This window comes from Anolis sagrei, chromosome Y, assembly GCF_037176765.1.
Source record: "Anolis sagrei isolate rAnoSag1 chromosome Y, rAnoSag1.mat, whole genome shotgun sequence".
Lineage (NCBI taxonomy): Eukaryota > Metazoa > Chordata > Lepidosauria > Squamata > Dactyloidae > Anolis > Anolis sagrei.
The window spans coordinates 69,329,232-69,353,516 of NC_090035.1; the positions used below are offsets into that span (position 1 = coordinate 69,329,232).

General features: G+C 39.6%; 2 protein-coding genes across 2 annotated transcripts in view; one reads left to right on the forward strand and one right to left on the reverse strand.

Annotated features, from left to right (window-relative positions):
* Nucleotides 1-1,123, reverse strand: part of LOC132780161 (DNA repair protein XRCC1) — a 35,283-nt gene extending 34,160 nt beyond the window's left edge. The window contains exon 1 of the mRNA XM_060783720.2: nt 1,045-1,123. Within this exon, the coding sequence (XP_060639703.2) occupies nt 1,045-1,095 (51 nt within the window). The 5' untranslated portion in view covers nt 1,096-1,123. The remainder of the gene's footprint in view (nt 1-1,044) is intronic.
* On the forward strand, nt 1,072-21,677 carry LOC137095515 (phospholipase A2 inhibitor and Ly6/PLAUR domain-containing protein-like). Its single transcript, XM_067462269.1, has 6 exons — nt 1,072-1,294; nt 10,366-10,455; nt 12,798-12,914; nt 15,661-15,813; nt 18,908-19,051; nt 20,940-21,677. The coding sequence occupies exons 1-6, from the start codon at nt 1,072-1,074 to the stop codon at nt 21,086-21,088; spliced, it is 876 nt and encodes a 291-aa protein (XP_067318370.1). The 3' UTR covers nt 21,089-21,677.
* Nucleotides 21,678-24,285: the final 2,608 nt, after the last annotated feature.

Below are 24,285 nucleotides of genomic sequence, written 5' to 3' on the forward strand. Positions count from 1 at the left end.
GCGCAGTGGGTTAAAGCACTGAGCTGCTGAAGTTGTTGACTGAAAGGGAGCGGCGTGAGCTCCCACTGTTATCACCAGCTTCTGCCAACCTAGCAGTTCGAAAGCATGTAAATATGAGTAGATCAATAGGTACCACACCAGCGGGAAGGTAATGGCGCTCCATGCAGTCATGCCAGCCACATGACTTTGGAAGTGTCTATGGACAATGCCAGCTCTTCAGCTTAGAAATGGAGATGAGCACCAACTCCTAGAGTCGGACACGACTGGACTTAATTTCAAAACCTTTACCTACACTTCAAAACGGTACCTGTTCCAGCTTACATACAAATTCTCCTAAAACTTATCTTGTTCGTAAATCGGGGATTACCTGTATTTGGATATAATTTGGGGGGGGGGGGGCAAACTCAAACTATTTGGTCTTCAGCATTCCCTCTCTTCAATGTATTGTCGAAGGCTTTCATGGCTGGAATCACTAGGTTCTTGTGGGTTTTTTCGGGCTATAGAGCCATGTTCTAGAGGCATTTCTCCTGACGTTTCGCCTGCATCTATGGCAAGCATCCTCAGAGGTAGTGAGGTCTGTTGGAATTAGGACAATGGGTTTATATATCTGTGGAATGGCTGGGGTGGGGCAAGGAGCTCTTCCCTGCTGCAGTTAGGTGTGAATGTTTCAGCTGATCACCTTCATTAGCATTTGAAGGCCTGCCTGAGCCTGGGAAAATCTCTTGCTGAGAGGTGTTAATCTGTGCCTGGTTGTTTCCTCTCTGTTGTAATTTTAGAGTTTTTTAATACTGGTAGCCAGCTTTTGTTCATTTTCCCTCTCTTCATTGTCTTCTCTGTTCAAAAGGATTCCCCCTTCACTTCCTGCGGAATGGGCTCTTCCAAATGAGAAGTTAACACACACATACACGCCCCCCCACCCAACCTGGGAATGGTTTCGTCCAAAGGGAGCCGAAAGGCCCCTCCCCTCGGCAAATGGCCAGGCCTCTCCGCGAAGGAAGGCCTCCACAGGCCTGCCTCCTCCCCGCCATCGCCTTCCATCCTCACCGGGTCGGAGCTGCTCGCGGACGCCACATGTCGGATCCCAATCTCCGGCATCTCCCCGCCACTTTCCGTCGACGACGTAACCCCGGCAGCAAAACTCCGCCCGTCACCCGGAAGCAATGGTGGCGCCCCCCCCCCCGAACTCAGCCTCTGCTTACCTCTATGGTCTCGCTCTCAGCCGGCCTCCGGGTGTTTCTACGCATGCGCGGGGCTGCTGGCGCTGTCTATGGTGTTCCTCTGCAGCTCCAAAGAGGCGAGTCTCTCCCTTCCAGACATCTGCATGACATCTAGGAGTCTCCTCATTTGCATGGCTATAGTTTCCTTTCCTTTTGAAAAAAAAAGAATATATATATATATATATATATATATACATTTTGTATTTTTGAATCTTTTCCTTTCCTTTTGAATATCCTCTTGTATTTTTGATTTATATTATTTTCAGCCATATGAACCTAAAAGTAATATTGATTTTGAGTCAATCTTATTTGAAAATGAATATTAATTGTAAATTCATATTATTTGGTATTTTAATTTTTAATTCATATTATTTTCAGTCATATGAAGGTAAAAGTAATATTAATTTTGAGGGAATATTTTTACAATTAATATTAATTATAAGTTATTATTTGTATTTAACATTTTAATTCATTTTATTTTCAGTAATATTAATTTTGAGAGAATATTTTAAAAATTAATATTAATTATAAGCTATTATTTGGTATTTTAGTTTTTAATTCATTTTATTTTCAGTCATATGAAGGTAAAAGTAATATTAATTTTGAGGGAATTTTTAAATAACTAATATTAATTATAAGTTATTATTTGGTATTTTAATTTTTAATTCATATTCTTTTCAGTCATATGAAGGTAAAACTAATATTAATTTTGAGAGAATATTTTTATAATTAATATTAATTATAACTTATTTGGTATTATAATTCATTTTATTTTCAGTCACATGAAGGTAAAAGTAAGATTAATTTTGAGGGAATATTTTTAATAATTAATATTAATTAAAAGTTATTATTTGGTATTTACATTTTAATTCATTTTATTTTCAGTAATAATGTCCATATTGATATTATTTTAAAATTGATATTAATTGCAGCTTACAAGATATATATGCATACAATATATTTTATTGTTAGCATAGTACAATATCAGTATTATATTTTACTATATTATACTATGCTATTATATTGTAATATTATTAGTAATATTATACGTAATATCAAATATATAATTATAATATCATATTATTATTATTATTATTAGTATTGTATTACATTATAATATTATAAATATTATATGTATATACATTATATTATATTATATTATTAGCATAGCACAGGAGACAAGGTGGAACTGTCTTTAATATTATTAAATATTAAATTATTTTCAGTAATATGAAGGTAAACGTAAAATTAATTTTGAGTCAATATTTTTAATTAATATTAATTGTAAGTTAATATTTTGTATTTTAATTTTTAATTCATTTTATTTTCAGTAATAATGTACATATTGATATTGTTTTAAAATTTATATTAATTGTAAGTTGATGTTATTTTTTGTTTAATTTTTAATTCATATTATTTTAAATAATATTACATATTAATATAAAATTTCTATTAATTGTAAGTCAATATTAGTTATGTTTTAAAAGTCAATTTATATTGTTTTCTGTAATAATGTACATATTGCTATTATTTTAAGACTTATATTAATTGTAACTTAATAACATTTTGTATTTTTATTTTTATATTACTTTAAGTAATATTAATGTAGATCTTAATATTATTTTAAAATGTATATTTATTGGAAGTTTATTATTTTGCATTTTAATTTTTAATTCATATTTGAAGTTATTTTAATATAAAAGCAATATTTTAAGTCAATATTATTTTAAAATTCATATTAATAGTATTTAGTTTTTGTGTAATATGAAGCTAATATTTTAATTTTTTACTTAAAATAATTTTAATTTTAATTTATTACTTTAGATTACTATTTCTCCATTTTTATTTTTAATTGAATTATTTTAAAGTTCATCTTATTTTACATTTTTATTTGTAAATAGATATTGGTTTAACATTATTTTAAAATTAATATTTTATATTAATTCAATGCTTATATTTTGTATTTATAATTAATATTAATTTGCTAATATTTTTTAAATTAAAATTAATTTATAGTAATATTATTTTTGCATATTTGTTTTTAACTCAAATTTAAGTTAAGCTAATACTTTTAAATTAATAATATTTTAAATTAATATTGTTTACATGTTTACTTTTAAACTAATACTAATTTAAAATTAATTTAAAATTAATACTATTTTAATGAATATTATTTTTATTAGGAACTTTCAGTACATTAATGGAAGAAAATATATTATGTAACTATGGTAGATATTTGCAACAAATTAATTATCGGGCACTTTGGATTCATGGTTACTTATATCAATACTATTGATATTTTGTTATTATGGAAACACATATTGTGGCTGTTATTAACTTGGGCATCTTTTCCACAAATCTGGTACTTAAGGGGACATACATATTAAGATACAGGTTGAATAGTCCTTATCTGAAATGTTTGGGACAAGATGTATATTGAATTCCGGAATTTTTGTTTTGGGTTTTGGGATATTTTCATACATGAGGTTTTCATATATGTTATGTACACATAGCCTGAAACAATTTATTCCACTATATTTTACATAATTTTGTGCATTAAAACATTAGAAAGCAAAGGTGTCATTATGTTAGCCATTCTTGTAAACAATTTGAGATTCAGTTTGGATTAGGAACTCTCAACTAGTACAAAAGGGTTTTTGTGTGTGTGTGTGTGTCAGGAGCGACTTGAGAAACTGCAAGTCGCTTCTGGTGTGAGAGAATTGGCTGTCTGCAAGGATTTGCCCAGGGGATGCCTGGATGTTTTACTATCCTGTGGGAGGCTTCTCTCATGTCCCCGCATGGGAAGCTGGAGCTGACAGACGGGAGCTCAACCCGCTTCCTGGATTCGAACCGAAGAAGTCCTGCCGGCACAAGGATTTAACCCAGGGGTCCTCAAACTAAGGCCCGGGGGCCAGATATGGCCTTCCAAGGTCATTTACCTGGCCCTCCCTCAGGGTCAACCTAAGTCTGAAATGACTTGAAAGCACACAACAACAACAACAATCCTATCTCATCAGCCAAAAGCAGGCTCACACTTCCCATTGAAATACTAATAAGTTTATATTTGTTAAAATTGTTCTTCATTTTAATTATTGTATTGCAATTAAGTTTTTTTTTGCACTACAAATAAGATATGTGCAGTGTGCATAGGAATTCATTCATGTTCCCCCCCCCCCCAAATTATAATCTGGCCCTCCAACAGTTTGATGGACTGTGACCTGGCCCTCTGTTTAAAAAGTTTGTGGACCCCTAATTTCACCCATTGCACCATTGGGGGATCCCAGTACAAAAGTAACAATAGTAAACATTGTCGAAGGCTTTCATGGCCGGAATCACTGGGTTGTTGTAGGTTTTTTTCCGGGCTATATGGCCATGTACTAGAGGCATTCTCTCCTGACATTTCGCCTGCATCTATGGCAAGCATCCTCAGAGGTAGTGAGGATGCTTGCCATAGATGTAGGCGAAATGTCAGGAGAGAATGCCTCTAGAGCATGGCCATATAGCCCGAAAAAACCTACAACAGCCCAATAGTAAACATTTATCCATGCCAGACAAAATATTCTTTAATAATTGCAGAATGCTGATGCCTTGCCAAACTACAACTCCCAGGATTCAATAACATTGAGCCATGGCAATTAAAGTGGGGTCAAGCTGCATTAGTTCTGCAGTATAGATGCACCATGAGTCAGATATAGAAACTTTTAAATGTGATGATTCTCCTGCAGGAATGATGCAATCCTCCAATGTTTGGGATCACATTCAGAAATTCCTCTACTAAGTTCACATTATTCATAGTTGGCTAATGTTGGATGCTTAGAAAAAACAAATAGGCTTCTTTGAAAGGACTCCCTTCTTCCTCAAAGTGATGATGGACAGCTCTCATGGTCTGTCCCAGTTCCTCTTCTTTAAAAACAAGAAGCCCACTTAACAGCTCAGATTGCAGCCAGGCCATTAGAATGCCTCCGGTACTTTCAACGCCTAACAATGGGGTTTTGTTCTCTTTTCTTTGGGCATGTAAATTTGCTGTTTCTGAGCTATTTCTATATTAGGTTGCTAAGGTTTGTACAAATTCTAACCGTATCCCCAGGAATAGGAAGCAAAATGAATGAGGAGGAGATCAGCCTCAGGTTCCCAGATCTAAAGGTCTCCAGATCTAGGCATCCATCTCAAGTTCTCAGGATTGAAAAGGGGGAGGGAATGGCAAGGTGAGAATTCTCCTTTGCCAGGTCTCTGGTCCTCAAGACCTGGTCCTCAGGGCGAGAGCATGGTATTGAAAGATATGTATGTGTATAATTCATTGGCTAGACTTAGAATCATAGAGTTGGAAGAGATCTCGTTGGCCTTCCAGTCCAACCCCTTTCTTCCAAGAAGCAGGAAAATTGCATTCAAAGCACTTCTGACAGATGGCCATCCCGCCTCTGCTTAAAAGCCTCCAAAGAAGGAGCTTCCACCACACTCCGAGGCAGAGAGTTCCACTGTTGAACAGCTCTCACGTTAGGAAGTTCTTCCTAATGTTCAGGTGGAACCTCCTTTCCTGTAGTTTGGTGAGTAGGTGCACAACATGACACTGCTGTTCCCCTCAACGCTTCTGTCACTGGAGTACACGCCCCCCTAATGGGAAGTTTAGTTTCACAACCCTGCGTTCCTTTATGAGCTCCCTCCAAATAAGTTGCTTCTATTCTTATCTCATCCGAGTTTTTTTTAACATCTTATCCTGTACATGTGTCTCTGCGATTGTGTTTATTGTAATGTTATTTTATTTCTGTATTCATATGTTTTTCAAAATGTAATTTTGATGCTGTTGCTTGTTGCCTCAACAACAATTACCTAAATATTTCAAAACAATTGCGACATATTAAAATAGAGTTAAAGCAGATTAAAATTTAAAAACTTAGAAAACATGCCATCCAAAGTTCATGGTCTGAGTCCATTCCAAATTGCACAAGATTTCAGTTCAAAATACTGCATTGCCCTGATTTCCAAAGGCCTGCTCATAGAGCCAGGTTTTGTCTCTTTAAATGCCAATAGGGAGGGAGTTCCACAAATGAGGGGCCACCACTGAGAAGGCCATGTCTCTCATCCCTGCCAGCCGTGCTGATCAGCATGAGGCGTACAGACAGCACTTCTGCTTCCACAGACTGCCACCCCCCCCCCCCAGCTTTTGTAAACCTTTATATATCCTCAAGTAAACAATAACATTTTTGTCATGGAAAGTACTTTGACCTTTATTCTTACTGTCTTATCAACCTCTTGATGGAAAGTACCTTTCTGCTCCTACAGACTTCACGCTTAACCACAACCCAATTTCTTATGTAAGCTCGAACTTTGTATGACCTCTACGTGTCACCTCTTGTTTTTTAAAAAACATTTTCTTCCCTGTTGCTCCTTTATTTATTTATTTATTTATTTATTTACTTTGCTTATATACCACTGTATCTCAAGCCCGAAGGCGACTCACAGCGGTTCACAAACAGTAAAAACAGTAGAAACAGCAGTGGTTCCATACAACATATAACAATTGACTTAACACATTATCCATAAATTACCAATAAGCAATTACAATGCACAATTATTACAAAAAACAACCATACCCAATCTTCTCATCATCCAAGCGTAGTCCAGGTTCGTCGTCCATTGTTCCATTCCTATGTTCCATTACCAGATTGCACTAAATTACTCAAACGCCTGCACAAACATCCAGGTCTTCACCTTTTTGCGGAATACCATTAGAGATGGTGCTAGTCTAATGTCCGTAGGAAGGGCGTTCCACAGCCGAGGAGCCACCAAGGGTACATTTTTCCTTTGTTGCTAATTTCATTCAAAGCCCCTTACTTAGCATTTGCAAGCCCCTTGCTTAGCATTTGCTAATTTCACACAAAGACCCTTTCATCAACACCTACACTTTTGTCCATTCAAAGCCTTTCTGTCATATTACAGTGGCTATGCTTGTATTATTATTATTATTATTATTATTATTAATTTTATTTATACCTCACTTTCCTCCCTATCTGGACTCAAGGCAGCTAATGTCCTGGTTTCTTTTGCTGTATTTTTTCCCCAATTTCAAGTTGCTTTGAGGAGGGTAAAAACAAAGCGCTGCAGCCGCTCCTAGCTTGTCTGTTCTTGCCCATTAATATTACAGACCTGTAACATGTATACTGACTTTATAGGAATTCTAAATCCAAAAATGATTTGCTCTATCATGTACAGTGTTTTCCGCAACTTGCTTTGACATTTTTCTTTCGTAATATATGACTGGGTAAGATTTCTTAAGGGAATAAATCAAATGCAAGAAAGAGGTTCAAGCCTTCCACTAGACTTTCAAAACAATTGACTGATATTAAAACGCAAACATCAGTTCAAAAGCACTACAAGAAATCGCAGTAGAACAGCATCAGAACTTAATCAAAACTGGGTAACAAATCAATTTACTCTCTCTCTCTCTCTCTCTCTCTCCCCCTCCCCCTCCCTCTCTCTATATATATAAATTGCGAAAGAGCCATGTATGGTGCAACATTTTTATTGTCATTTTGAATTCTACACCACAAAATAAATTTAAAATAACTATAGTATTGGGAAAAGGGAGTGTGTGTGGTTCATCACAAGCTTGTGCAGCTTTTACCTTTTTGAACCAGATACCTCCTGGTCTTCATCTGAGCCCCAAGTGGCGCAATAAGTTAAGCCAGTGTTCCTCAACATAGGGGTCGGGACCCCTGGGGGGGGGTCGTGAGAGGGTGTCAGAGGGGTTACCAAAAACCATCAGATAACGCAGTATTTTCTGTTGGTCATGGTGGTTCTGTGTGAGAAGTTTGGCCCAATTCTATTGTTGGTAGGGTTCAGAATGCTCTCTGATTTTAGGTGAACTATAAATCCCAGCAACTACAGTTCCCAAATATCAAGGCCTATTTCCCCCAAACTCCACCAGTGTTCACATTTGGGCATATTGAGTATTTGTGCCAAGTTTGGTCTAGATCCATCATTGTTTGAGTCCACAGTGCTCTCTGGATGTAGGTGAACTACAACTCCAAAACTCAAGGCCAATGCCCATCAAACCCTTCCAGCATATTCTGATGTTCATGGGAGCCCTGTATGCCAAGTTTGGTTCAATTCCATCGTTGGTGGAGTTCTGAATGCTCTTTTATTGTAGGTTAACTATAAACCCAGCAACTACAACTCCCAAAATGACAAAATCAAATAATCCCTCCCCCAACCCCATCACTATTCAAATTTGGGCATATTGGGTATTTGTGCCAAATTTGGTCCAGTTAATGAAACATGAGGAACTGCACTAAGGGGTTGCAGCATTAGGAAGGTTGAGAACCATTGAGTTCATAGAATCATAGAATCAAAGAGTTGGAAGAGACCTCATGGGCCATCCAGTCCAACCCCCTGCCAAGAAGCAGGAATATTGCATTCAAATCACCCCTGACAGATGGCCATCCAGCCTCTGCTTAAAAGCTTCCAAAGAAGGAGCCTCCACCACACTCCGGGGCAGAGAGTTCCACTGCTGAACGGCTCTCACAGTCAGGAAGTTCTTCCTAATGTTCAGATGGAATCTCCTCTCTTGTAGTTTGAAGCCATTGTTCCGCGTCCTAGTCTCCAGGGAAGCAGAAAACAAGCTTGCTCCCTCCTTCCTGTGGCTTCCTCTCACATATTTATACATGGCTATCATATCTCCTCTCAGCCTTCTCTTCTTCAGGCTAAACATGCCCAGTTCCCTAAGCTGCTCCTCATAGGGCTTGTTCTCCAGACCCTTGATCATTTTAGTCGCCCTCCTCTGGACACATTCCAGCTTGTCAATATCTCTCTTGAATTGTGGTGCCCAGAATTGGACACAATATTCCAGGTGTGGTCTAACCAGAGCAGAATAGAGGGGTAGCATTACTTCCTTAGATCTAGACACTATGATGCAGGCCAAAATCCCATTGGCTTTTTTTACCGCCACATCACATTGTTGGCTCATGTTTAACTTGTTGTCCATGAGGACTCCAAGATCTTTTTCACACGTACTGCTCTCGAGCCCCATTCTGTATCTTTGCATTTCATTTTTTCTGCCAAAGTGGAGTATCTTGCATTTGTCACCGTTGAACTTCATTTTGTTAGTTTTGGCCCATCTCTCTAATCTGTCAAGATCGTTTTGAATTTGAGTTAAACCCTTGTTCTGGCAGGACTGAAGATTTACAGGTCAGAGGTTCGAATCAGGGGAGAGTGTGGATGAGCTCCCTCTGTCAGCTCCAGCTCCCCATGCGGGGGCATGAGAGAAACCTCCCACATGGATAGTAAAACATCAAAACATCCAGGTGCCCTTGCAGACAGCCAATTCCCTCACACCAAAAGCGACTTGCAATTTCTCAAGTCACTCTTGACACAGAAAAGCAATAAATCTGGGAAATGTCTATCCATTTGGGTTTATGCCAAAGTTGCTGTATTCGGTGGCAATACTGGAAATTACCTGTATCATAGTTTAACTTTTTACCTGGGAAAAAAGCAGGATACATATGATGATGATGATGCAAAGAAATCATGCTACAGCTAAAGTTCTCAAATTGCTGAAGATCCACCTTTCAAGTATGTAGTGAAACAGATCTCCTAAATACTAGCCATAAGTGGGGAAAATAATTTGGGGAGATCAGTTTTTGCTGACTGCAAAATGCTGCTTTGTTGTGCCAAATGTCTGTCCTGCTGTGCCAAAAGTGTACCAAAAAGCGAGCTTGTGGTGATTTGATCCCACCGAAAATGGCAACAAGCTCCAGAATAACCTTTCGCTGGGAGAGGGGGCATCCAAAAACCAAACAAAAGCTGGCTTTATAGACAGGGAAGCATTTCTTATTCTCCTTACTCTCTTTGTATTCCTCAAATTGAAACTTAAAGCTGTCTGCTTCCTTGCCAAGAACAAGAGAAGTTGGGGAAAATGGAGGCGGTTGTGTTCCCTTGGTTGTCGTAGGGGCCAGCTGCCTGACAAAGGGGCTCCTTGAAGGGATCAATAAACAAAGAGAATTGGCTATTGGGAGTTTCAGGGATGCACTGGAGTTTTAAGTGTATTTTGGCTAAAGCCAGGTATCCAATGCCAAGCTCATATTTGCTCACTCATCCCCTTACGTAATCAGCCGAGCTTATAAACTTCTGCCATGTTTCCACATCAATTTAGAAGCGACAGATCTGCAAAGGTCCTGCCATCTATCATCCGCCATGAGAACTTTGACAACTTTGGTTGTTCTGACCACTCTTCTGGCTGGAGGTGAGTCTATACTGATTTTTTTTGCATTTTCCCTTCAAAAGTGAGATAGTCGTATTCAAAGCTGGATATATGTTTTTGCTGGGAACCAAAGTTCAGTGCATGTGGCTTGCTTGCATGTGAGGTACGATGGCATAACTGCCAGTATTTTATAGATGAAAACAAGGGCATATTCAGCCAAGCAACATCAGAGCATGGCTAAGGTGGCAAAAGTATTAATGAGAAAAAACAGTTAAGCTAGGAAAGGCTGCCGGACTTTCCTTTTGCCTGAGTCTACTGGGAAAGGAAATATCTTCCCCATTTCTCTCTCACTGAGTCAACTGACTACTAACTACTATTACACTTGGAACTCAGCTATGCATGTTGGATAGTACAGTAGAGTCTCACTTATCCAACCTTCGCTCATCCAACGTTTTGTATTATCATAGAATCATAGAGTTGGAAGAGACCTCGTGGGCCATCCAGTTCAACCCTTGCCAAGAAGCAGAAAATTACATTCATAGCACCCCCGACAGATGGCCATCCAGCCTCTGTTTAAAAGCCTCCAAAGGAGCCTCCACCACACTCCAGGGCAGAGAGTTCCACTGCTGAACAGCTCTCATAGTCAGGAAGTTCTTCCTAATGTTCAGGTGGAATCTCCTTCCCTATAGTTTGAAGCCATTGTTCCGCGTCCTGGTCTCCAGGGCGGAAGAAAAAAAAACTTGCTCCCTCCTCCCTATGACTTCCTCTCACATATTTATACATGGCTTTCATGTCTCCTCTCAGCACTCTCTTCTTCAGACTAAACATGCCAAACTCTTTAAGCCACAACACAGTTTGCCTCCTGCTCAGATCCACAGCTGTTTCAACACATTGTGATGTTTTGGTGCTAAATTCATAAATACAGTAATTACTACATGATATTACCATGTATTGAACTGTCTTTTCTATCCATTTGTTGTAAAGCATGATGTTTTGGTGCTTAATTTGTAAAATCATAATGTAATTTGACATTTAATAGGCTTTTCCTTAATCCCTCCTTATTATCCAACATTTTCGCTTATCCAACGTTCTGCCGGCCCATTTATGTTGGATAAGTCAGACTCTACTGTAATCAGAATCAATAGTTTCAATTCAGTCTCCACATGTCTTCCATTACTACCATCTATTGCAATCAAACCACATAAGAGCTCAGTGTTTGTAAACACTTCCCTTTGCCCCTTTGGGAATTGCCTTTAGAAAACTGCATTTCCAAAGGATGCCAGTGTGGATGGCAGAGAGATTCCAAGATTTAAGGACCTGCATTTGTGATGTGGGAGAGATAAACGATATCACACACTATGTATGGCCACTTCTATCTGTCCCTCAAAAAGAGATTCTTGGGACAGATTTTGGCTTTTTTAAGGTGAATGCTCTTGTATGAAAATAAACTGGCTACTCTTGGAGTATAACCCATATGTCACTTTAAAAACATTTATTGCTAAGACAGCAGGGCTTCTTACAGACTCAATAGCAATATGTATACTTTAGATTTCATAACTATAGATATTGCTATTGATTATGTAAGGAGCGGCATTTAGTGAATTGCAATGAATGAACAAGTGAACTTAGTTTATAGCCATTCAAGCCACGAACAAAGAGGGACAGTAGGAGGAGGAGAAAAAAACTGGGATATTTTTTAAAGCAGCTGATAAGTGCAATGTCAGTAAATGATTTGGTTCTGGCTCTGGCACACTGAGATAGAATTAATCCAGTCTGACCCCACTTTAACCCCCATGGTTCTGTGCTATGGAATCTTGCGAGTTGTTGTTTGGTTGAGCACCAACATTCTTTGGCAGATTAAAGACCTTGTAAAACTACATCTCCCCAATGTTCCATAGCATTGAGTAGGACAGTTAAAGCGATGCCAAATTGCATTAATTCTACAGTGTAGATGCACATCTGCAGAGAAACATTTTAAGGTAAAGATTTTCCTCTGACATTAAGTCCAGTCGTGTCCGACTCTGGGGGTTGGTTCTCATCTCCATTTCTAAGCTGAAGAGCCGGTGTTGTCCATAGACACTTCCAAAATCATGACTGCATGGAGCACTGTTACCTTCCTGCCGGAGAGGTACCTATGGATCTATTCACATTTGCATGTTTTCGAACTACTAGGTTGGCAGAAGCTGGGGATAGCAGCGGGAGCTCACACCGCTCCCTGGATTCGAACCTGTGACCTTTCGGTCAACAAGTTGAGTAGCTCAGTGCTTTAACGCACTGCGCCACTGGGGGCTCCTTTTAGCATTCACAAATAATCAAATCCACAAAAGCTGAACCCATAAATGTGTCTTTGTAAAATATGTATGTTATTCTGTTTCATTTCACAGGGAGCTGTTTGATCTGTGAGACCTGCATTGGTCCTGGTCAAGGCTGCACTGGCTTGGCTCAACCCTGTGAAACCCACGAAGACACCTGCCTCACCTCTATCGGCATGAACTCTTTAGGTGCGTTAAGTAAAGTAGTCGTCAAGTCTCTTTCAGGTTAGTTTGGTAACTTCAAGGCAAAGCTAGCACAGGATTATCTTTGCACAATTTATTCAGAATTATTTAGGTGCGTTGAGTAAAGTAGTAGTTAGGTCTCTTTCAGGTTAGTTTGGTAACTCCAAGGCACAGGATTGTCTTTGCATGATTTATTCAGATGAGTTTGCTATTGTCTTTCTAGAACAGTCGTTCCCAACATTTTTTTTACCAGGGACCACTCTCCAACATTAGTACCAAAAGGGTTACGAATCAGTTTTTGGTCATCTTCAGATTCAGTTTGCTTCTTTGGGGTGCTGATTCAGAAAATTGCATTGGACAGTCCACATCAGCTTGAGTTTCTGATGCAGAACATATGCCATCCAGTAGTCGCTATCCAGTAGTCACTTGATCTCAGAAAATCATATTTAATAATCTAGAACAGATGTGGTCTATTCAATGCTATTTTCTGAATCAGGACCCCAAATAACCTCAGGAACAGGCCTAAAAACAAAGACACCAAGGCACCCCTGCTTCCAGGTGCCACATAGAATGGCTCCACTTACGGGGAGGGAGGAGGAGGAGAAGCAGCAGTCAGGAGGCTTGTTGCCGTGCCTTTCGTGGGTTGTCAGCCTCTCCCCTCCTGACATCCCCATTGACTCGGCATGTTTTTTATGTCAGGAGCACCTTGAGAAACTGAAAGTCTCTTCTGGTGTGAGAGAATTGGCCATCTGCAAGGACATTGCCCAGGGGATGCCCGAATGTAAAAGGGTTTTGAGAACCAGTTGCTCTTGTTGCAACAGTGTAGTAACAGTGAGGCTGCGGACCATATTTTAGTTCTTGCTGACCACTGGTGGCCCATGGACCACAAGTTGGGAACCACTGTTCTAGAAGGTGAAATCATGTTGCTCAATGGATTTGCATGGCCAAGTGGGAATTTGAACGATGGTCTGGTACAGAGCTTTCCCGACTGTGTATTGCGACACAGTAGTATGTCTGCTGCAGTGTGTAGGTGTGTCACATGAATATAATGAGAAATGACAAAAATCTTGGAAATATATCTTATCATCTTCCAACTCAAGGTTTTCATGATTTATTGCAGTCGATGACTAGCACCAACGTAAGATATGTTGTGTTCCTTTACATTTCATTATTACAATATGTGTGTGTGTGTGTGTGTGTCCATATCTCTTATAAAGGGCTGGTTTAACCTCCAGTTTGCTAGTAAAACTATATTACCGTGTCCCAAAATGATGCAAGCCTAAAAAGTGTGTCGCCAACATGAAATGTTTGGAAAATTCTGGTCTACTATTTTTAGATCATCACATCATACTGGTTCTCAAAGTCTGAGCAAAGATGAGCATGCAGTTTCACTCCTGGCTCAGCAGAGGGAGAAAGGGAGCTGTGTTATTTTGTGTGCCTTCAAGTTGTTTCCGACTTATGCTGACCCTATCATGGAGTTTTCTGAGGTTGAGAGTATGTTTACATAGCCAAGCAAAGAATTCAACCCTGGTCTCCAGAATCATAGTCCAATGCTCAAACCACTACGCCATACGTGACTGGAAACCACTCAAAACCTGTATTGAATACGCAAAAATAGGCATTTATGAACTTGAGTGGAAGATCCCATTTAAATTTGTAAGGTAAAGGTAAAGGTTTTCCCCTGACATTAAGTCTAGTCATGTCCGACTCTGGGGTGTGGTGTTCATCTCTATTTCTAAGCCAACGAGCCGGCATTGTCCATAGACACCTCCAAGGTCATGTGGCTGGCATGACTGCATGGATCGCTGTTAAATTTGTACTTTGGTAGAAAATAGAGACTACAAAAGTATTTAGAGCAGTGGTTTTCAACCTTCCTAATGCTGTGACCCCTTAATACAGTTCTTCATGTTGTGGTGATTCCCAACCATAAAATTATTTTAGTTGCTACTTCATAATTTTGTTACTGTTATGAATCATAATGTAAATATCTGATATGCAAGATGTATTTTCATTTATTGCACCAAATTTGGCACAAATACCCAATATGCCCAAATTTGAATAATGGTGGGATGGGGAGGGAATTGATTTTGTCATTTGGGAGTGATAGTTGCTGGGATTTATAGTTCACCTACAATCAAAGAGCATAGTGAAACTCCACCAACGATAGAATTGAACCAAACTTGGCACACAAAACTCCCATGATCAGCAGGAAACACTGGAAAGGTTTGGTGGGCATTAACCTTGAGTTGTGGAGTTGTAGTTCACCAACAACCAGAGAGCACTGTGGACTCAAACAGTGATAGATCTGGACCAAACTTGGCACGAATCCTCAATATGCCCAAATTTGAACACTGGTGGAGTTTGGGGGAACTAGACCTTGACATTTGGGAGTTGTAGTTGCTGGGATTGATAGCATTCTGAACCCAAAATTGGGCCAAACTTCCCACATAGAACCCCCATGACCAACAGGAAATACTGTGTTTTCTGATGGTCTTTGGCAACCCCACCAGGACACCCCCCCAGGTTGAGAAGCACTGATTTAGAGTATCTGAAATATGTGTATGAGAAGGGACTGCACAATCCTAACATGCTTCATTAGTTTAAAGTGTTTTAAGATTTTAATACACCTAGAAATAGCTGACAGTTCAATTTGCTACCAAAATATACATTCAAATGTGAAATGTCTGTCAAAAATACTTGGATGTTTTTGCATGTTTATTCTCTCTTAATTGTACTTTTTTTGTTTTTTCAGGGGGAAGCAATAATATAGAGACTCTCAAGGCCTGTGTTGCTGCTGAGGACTGCTATGCTGGCTCCATCAGCGTCACCACCAATGCTGGGTTGCATCTGGAGAGCATTTCCAGTTGCTGCCACGACAACCTTTGCAACCGCCAGGATCTGAATTGTACGGAACAGTCTCCTTTTCTCTCCCAAGCAAAAACAGCATGAACAAGCAAATTGTAGCCTTCTTGATGGTGGTGGACTGCAGCCCCGCTTATCCTTTACCATTGATTGTGTTGGTTTGGGATGATAAGACCTTCAAAAAGATCTGGAAGATCTTTGCTATAGTAACTTTCTTAGAAAATGTGTTTGTGGGTGTATGTGCTTTCACAGTATCGTCGAAGGCTTTCATGGCCAGAAACACTGGATTGTTGTAAGTTTTTTGGGCTGTCTGGCCATGTTCCAGAAGCATTCTCTTTTGACGTTTCACCTGCATCTATGGCAGGCATCCTCAGGTTGTGAGGAGCTTACAACCTCTGAGGATGCCTGCCATAGATGTAGGTGAAATATCAGGAGAGAATGCTTCTGGAACATGGACATACAGCCTGAAAAACCTATTGCTTTCAAAGTGTTTATGGACTGTGTATTGTCGAAGGCTTTCATATCTGGAATCACTGATTTGTTGTAGGGTTTTTGGGGGCTATATGACCATGTTCTAGAGGTATTGTTTCCTGACGTTTTGCCTGCATCTATGGCAAGCAACCTCAGAGGACCTTCCAGCCTCTGAGGATGCTTGCCATAGATGCAGGTGAAATGTCAGGAGAGAATGCCTCTAGAACATGGCCATATAGCCCAAAAAAACCCTACAACAACCCAGTGTCTATGGACTTTTGGTGACCTCATAAATTTCATAGGGCATTCTTAGGCACAGGATACTTAGATGTGCCTTTAGCAACTTCTTTTGAAATATAGCTTAGGGAACTTGGTATTCATTGGCAATCTCCTATCCCAAGTATTCGCCAGGGCCAATCCTACTTAGCTCCCAAAATCAAAATGATTCTGGTGATTTTAGGATATTTAGAGTATACCCCATCTTTAGGCTCCTCTGGTGGCACAGCAGGTTAAACCACTGAGCTGCTGAACTTGCTGTCCGAAAGGCTGGTGGTTCAAATCCAGGAAACGGGGTGAGCTCCCGCTGTTAGCCCCAGATTCTGCCAATCTTTACCTTTACCTTACCCATCTTTGTTCCTTTGGAAACATTTCTTTCCGCCTGTTTGCATGCCCTGTTTCAACAGCTGATGGGCCGCACACATCCCTTCTTCCAGAAGTTCTTATAAAAATATTGGTCCCAGCTGAACAGCATTTTTGTGCAATATTGATTCAGATGGTGATTCTAGGGATCTGCTTTATTTCCCATTCTATCCTGTGGGGTTGTAGTTGTTTTTCTGATTACATACTCAAGAGGCTGACAGTGTAAGGAAAATCGAAAGTGTCTGTAGATTAAAACCACTGAAAATAAAACTGAGACAGGTGCCTAAAAAACACGAAAGCAAAAAAAAAAAAAGGCTATTATCCAAGGAAATTTCTGTGAGTATACAAAGGACTTCATGTGCAAAAAGAAAATGGATTCTTTTCCACCTCAAACACATATATACACATGTCATTCTGGTAACTATCATGGTAGTGTTTTGGAGGGATCAAAATCATAAAGTTTTTCAGCTGCTGCCCAAACTGCACACTCAATAATCTGTGTATATAGAAGAGCAAGGATCCTGAATGAGAGCAATTCAGTTCAGGATTGTTTGCATAAGCAACAACATTTCAGTAACACAAAAGGGAAGGACAGCTGAAGCCCATAATAATAATAATAATAATAATAATAATAATAATAATAATAATAGACAGAGGCATAACACCGTTGCTCAGATGATTCATTGGAACTTGTGCCACAAATACCATCTGCCTGCAACAAAGAACTGGTGGAATCACAAGCTAGAAAAAGTTACACAGAATGAACACGCCAAACTCCTCCGGGACTTCCGAATTCAGACAGACAGAGTTCTGGAGCACAACACTCCTGACCTCACAATTGTGTTAAAAAACAAAGTATGGATCGTCGATGTTGCAATCCCAGGTAACAACAGGATTGCAGAGAAACAACTGGAAAAGCTGATAGGATATGAGGATTTAAAGATCGAACTGCAAAGACTCTGGCACAAGCCAGTAAAGGTGGTCCCAGTGGTGATCGGCACACTGGGTACAGTGCCTAAAGACCTTGGCCTGCACTTAAACACAATCAGTGCTGACAAAATTACCATCTGCCAGCTGCAAAAGGCCACCTTACTGGGATCTGCGCGCATTATTCACTGATACATCACACAGTCCTAGACACTTGGGAAGTGTCCGACATGTGATCCAATTCAACAGCTAGCAGAGTGATCTTGTCCATTGTGGACTCATCTTGTTGTGTTTCAAATAATAATAATAATAATAATAATAATAATAATAATAATTATTATTATTATTATTTTATTTGTTACCTGCCTCTCCTCACAGCTTGAATGAACTTAGATCCAGGTTTTATGAAGGACCAGATTACCTAGACTTGAGTCTAAACTATTCAGAAGAGGCCCTCATCCAGCCATCTTTATGGATATATCTCATGTCTGAATAAAGAAAAGTCCTTGTGTTGATGAGAGAATAGCAAGGGGAGAGCTTCCAAAGTCTCTCCTAAACCTCTCCAGTATTTTCTGTTTGTCATGCAAGTTGTGCGAAGTTTGGTTGAATTCCATTGTTGGTGGAGTTCAGAATGCTCTTTGATTGTGGGTTAACTATGCAACTACAACTCCCAAAAGACACAATCAATCACCCCCCCCCCCCCCCACAACCCTACCATTATTCAAATTTGGGCATATCAGGCATTTGTGCCAAATGTGGTCCAGTAAATGAAAATACATCCTGCATATCTGATATTTACATCACGATTCATAACAGTCGCAAAATTGCATTGTGAAGTAGCAACAAAAATAATTTTATGGTTGACAGGGGTCACTACAACATGAGGAAATATAATAAGGGGTCACAGCATTAGGAAAGTTGAGGACCACTGGTCTAGGGGCAGCCACTGAGAAGGTCCTCTCTTGTGTTCATATCTGTGAAGGTGGTATGGCTGGGGAAAGGACCTCTCCTGTGGATAGCAGGTCCCGATCACATTTTTCATATCACATAATGTTTGAGAAGTGCCGAATGAAGGTTTCTATGTGTTTCCCTCTCCATAGTGCTACCTGTAAACCTTACTGCTAATGGGCTGGAGTGCCCCGTGTGTTTTGCCTTTGGGTCTGATCACTGTGAGGGGACAGAGTTTCTGATTTGCACCGGAGAAGCAAGTTACTGCATCACAGTGTCTGGGACGCTACGTGCTGGTAAGTTCCTTTCTCTTAACTCACCCTTTCACAAAATTCCTACCTTGAAGTTTTTGGAATGCACTCACCACCATTGTAAATATAATTCTCTTACCACTTTGAATTGCAACTACAAAACAAGCAAAATAACTCTGTTACTGTACTTCGGATAAATTGTGAGATGACAAGACTCATTAGAAAATATGATGCTTGAAGTGGAAAAGAGGAAGATCACATGATAGGTGGGTAGACTCAGCAACAGTTTGCAAGACCTGATTATTGTTCACAATTAATATTCCGTGGCTACTACGCAATATGCATTAGCTTAGCTTTGAAGCTTTCCTGCTCTCTTAGGATTCCCCACTGCCAGCAAAGTACAGATTATTTAGACTTTCCTTTTTTGTAATTTTGCAAGTTTACATCATTTAGAGGGATTTTAAGAGGGATTGTCAAAACATATGATAGGATTTGTTCAGCTTCTTATAGTGATTCTTTTTATAATTTCGGAAGGCAGGGGCAGCTGATGGTTCCCTTGTGTCGGGTGGTGAATGCAGCTTGGACTGCTGTGAGTTTTCTGGACTGTGTGGCCATGTTCCAGAAACATTCTCTCCTGACATTTCGCCTGCATCTATGGCAGGCATCCTCAGAGGTTATGAGGTCTGTTGGAAACTAGGCAAGTGGGCTTTATATATCTGTGAAATGTCCAGGGTGGAAGGAAGAACTCTTGTTTGTTTGAGGGAAGTGTGAATGTTGCAACTGGCTGCCTTGATTTAATGTCTTTGCAACTACAAAGTTTGGCTACTTACTGCCTGGGGGAATCCTTTGTGGAGAGGTGATTAGCTGACCCTGATACTTCTCTGGATTTCCCCTGTTTTTGAATGTTGCTCTTTATTTATTGTTTTAATTTTAAGGTTAAACCCCTGTGCTGGCAGAACTGAAGAGCGTCAGGTTGGAGGTTTGAATCTGGGGAGAGGCAGATGAGCTCCCTCTATCAGCTCCAGCTCCTCATGCGGGGACATGAGAGAAGCCTCCCACAAGGATGATAAAAAAATCAAATCATCCGGGAATCCCCTGGGCAATGTCCTTGCAGACAGCCAATTCTCTCACAGCAGAAGCGACTTGCAATTTCTCAGGTCGCTCCTGACATGACAATTTTTTTTTTTTTAGCATTTTTAATACTGGTAGCCAGATTTGGTTCATTTTCATTGTTGCCTCCTTTCTGTTGAAATTGCCCACATGCTTGTGGATTTCAGTGGCTTCTCTGTGTAATCTGGCATGGTGGTTGTTAGAGTGGGATTCCCCAGGGAGTAAGCAGCCAGACATTGAAGCTGCAAGGCCGTTCAATGCTAAGCAAAGGGAATTCCAAAGAAGAAATTATCAGGGCCAGTTAATCACCTCTCCACAAAGGATTCCACCAGGCAGTAAGCAGCCAGACCGTGAAGTTGCAAGGACATTAAATGCTAATCAAGGCAGCCAATTGCAACATTCACACTTCCATCAAACAAACAAGAGTTCTTTCTCCCACCCTGAACATCCCACAGATATATAAACCCCACTAGTTTCCAACAGACCTCACAACCTCTGAGGATGCCTGCCATAGATGCAGCAAAACATCAGGATAGATTGCTTCTGGAACATGGACATACAGCCTGGAAAACTCACAGCAACCCAGTGATTGCGACCACGAAAGCCTTCGACAGTACTCTGTGTTTTGTTTTGAACTTCAACAGAACTATCTAAGGTTCTGAACCTATTTTGTTAAATACCATGGATAGATCCTCTGACATTCAGAGCAAAATCCAGAGCAGATTCAGAAGCAGTGGCAAAATCTATGATCCTCGACTAGCTTGTTGGTTCCATAAAGTAACCTCCTAGGCTCCTAATGTGTCTCAATTTTCTGCTCAAACAGGTGGTCTCCCCTCTTCCTTTGCAGCAAGAGGCTGCAGCACAGAGATTGCCTGCACCCTGCCCCTGAAAACGGCCCTTTACACAACAGGCCTTGTCTTTAACCTCGACAGCATGGAATGCAGTTCAGCCCTAAAAGCCAGGAAAGGCTGAAGGTCAAAAACCCAAAAGCTTGGCACTCACTGTCATTTGCGTGCACCGCTTCTTAGGTCTGCAAGCTCTACAGCGTCCAATTCTCCCAGATTCAAATATCTAAAATCCATAGTACATCTTAAAAGGTTTGCTGCTGTACATGTTCTTTACCTCCTGTATCTTCATGAAAGAAATGCTTACTAGATAACAGGGATGAAAATAAATATTTTACAATATTCATAATATTGTCCCAACAGATGTTTTTTGAGCATTGAGAAATCCTGATGAGAATCATCATGGACTGATGAGCGTATTCATGGTTCAGGATATATTATGTCAAAAAATCACACTTTTTCTGTGCAGGAGATAGCATTTCTGTGCGGAAATCTTATTGCCTATGCAGAAAATATTGATTAGGTGACAATGCTACAATTGGGGATTTATGCTGTGCAAAATTTCTGTATGTTGGATGTGCATGGAAAACCATGATTTGTACAGGAAATAATATTGATTGATATATTGATGTATTGTGGGCTCTGGCTCATGTAAGCCGCACCGAGTCCCTTGGGGAGATGGTACCGGGGTATAAATAAAGGTATTATTATTATTATTATTATTATTATTATTATTATTATTATTATATTTCTGTGTTAAAATATCTCCTATGCAGAAAATATTTTAGATACCAAACCACAATTTGTGAATTTTTCACAGAATAAGTCCCAAATGGCAAACAGGCTTCAAAAAGTATATTTTCACAAACACCATGTTCAAATATCTTTTTTGCAGTGGGGAGAAAATGGTTAATATTGCTGCTGTCAACAACTATGAGCAGAATACCTTTGATTCACAATGGTATGTTGGATGTGCATAGAAAACCATGATTGTACAGGAAATAATATTTCTGCACAAAAATATTTCCTGTGCAGAAAATGTTTCCTATACAAAACCACAATTTGTGGATTTTTCACAGAATAAGTCCCAAATTGTGAACACGCTTCAAAAAATGTATTTCCACAACCACCATTTTCAAATATCTTTTTTGCAGTGGGGAGATAATGGTTAACATTGCTGCTATCAACAACTATGAGCAGAATACCTCTGTTGCACAATGGTAAATCATTTGCTTCACATACATAATGTGATTTGCACTTACATATTTCATTCACAGATCTCCAGCCAAAATCTTTTTCTTCCAGTGTGTAGTTCCCCAGACAAGTGACTAACTCAGTCCTTTATAAATACTGTATATACTTGAGTATAAGCCTAGTTTTTCAGATCTTTTTTTAGGCTGAAAAAGCTCCCCTCACCTTATACTCAAGTCAAGGTTATTTATTATTTTACTCTATTATTAATTTTATTATTATTGTTGTTGTTGTTACATTTACATTATTTTACTTTATTATTGTTATTTTATTTATTATTTATTGTTATTATTACATTTATTTTTACTCTATGTATTATTTTATTACATTTATTATTTTTCTCTATTGTCATAATTTTATTTATTATTTTACTCTATTATTATTACATGTATATTATTTTACTCAATTGTTACTATATTTACTATTTTTATTTATTATTGTTATTACATTTATTATTTTATTTTATTATTATCAGAAGGATACATAAGCACATTTATATTGAAGAAAGTTAGAATAATCAGAGTTAGAGTCTTTTCTTAAATTACAGTTTTATGTAGATATCCAAAAACATTTAACCTACTGATGCCTCAATTAATGTAATTTTATTGGTATCTATTTTTATTTTGAAATTTACCAGTAGCTGCTGTATTTCCCACTCTCAGCTTATACTCGAGTCAATAAGTTTTCCCAGTGTTCTGTGGTAAAATTAGGTGCCTCGACTTATATTCGGGTCAGATTATACCCAAGTATTATAACGCTCCATGTAGTCATGCTGGCCACATGACCTTGGAGGTGTCTACGGACAATGCCAGCTCTTCGGCTTAGAAATGGAGATGAGCACCAACCTCCAGAGTCAGACATGACTGGACTTAATGTCAGGGGACAACCTTTAACTTTACCTTTTTATACTCGAGTATATACAGTATGTGTCTTTTGATCAATCTGCGACAAAGAGTGGTAAAATAAGATTGATGGACTACATTATTCAGAATCCAGAGGTTCAACATAAATTGCGATCAAGCTTGTGAGGGCATTTTGGGAGCTGTGGCCAACAAAGTAACTTGACTAGGCTTTGGTCAACATCATCTGCTCGGTACAACAACTTGCAGCCACTTTGTGCGTGAATGACCAGCTGCCAGGAGATAAGAAACAGTGGGAGAAGCGTGTGCCTTTCAATTTCATATCCAAACCTCAGAAATGTGATAAATGCCATGCCTTTCCCTCGAGGCGTACCAGGAGGTTCCAGGAAGAAAAAGACTTATATTCTTTGTTTATTCTGACTTGAGCAAATGAAGTCATTTCAATACTGCAGGGCCAGCCCAATTATTAGTCAGAGTGAAAATGTTGCTCAAAGCAACTCATTTTGGTTGTCATGCAACACATGAAGTCCTGGGGTGGCAACTCCAATGGCAACTGGTGGCTTTTATGCAGGTGGGTTGATGTATCTATCAACTCTGAGTTTCAGTCTGAACATGAAATGAGCTCTCTGTGGTACTGATCCTATTCAAGCCCTAAGGTTTAACCCCGTGGATACAAACAGTCCAGATCTAAATCTGGAGCAGGTTTAAGTCAGTCACCCTATATCCACTTGGAGAGGAGTAAGAGCAATTGACTTAGCCCAGCGTTTATCAACCTGAGGGTTGGGACCTCTGGAGGGGGATGGTCATGAGGGGGATTCAGAGGGGTCACCAAAGACCATCAGAAAACACATATTTCTGATAGTTTTAGGAACCCCTTCAGCAGAGAAGGCTGAAGATCTCTACGCCTCTCCTTTTATTTTTTGGAAACAGATGGCAAATGCTCCCACCGAAAGCCCTTCTCCCCTATGATTGGCCAGCCTCTTGGCTGGCCTCTTGGCTGGCCTCTTGGCTGGCCTCTTGGCTGGCCTCTCAGCCAAGGGGAGGGCTGTTTCTGAGACCCCAAGTGGGGAGGGGAAAGCAGGTGTGCTCAGCGCATGGTAGCATGGTGTACATGTGTGAATGAGGGAGAGCATGCGAGGCTGGAGGGAGGCTCGTACCAATAAGTCCTCTCAAGGCATGGGGGTTCTGTGTGGGAAGTTTGGCCCAATTCTAT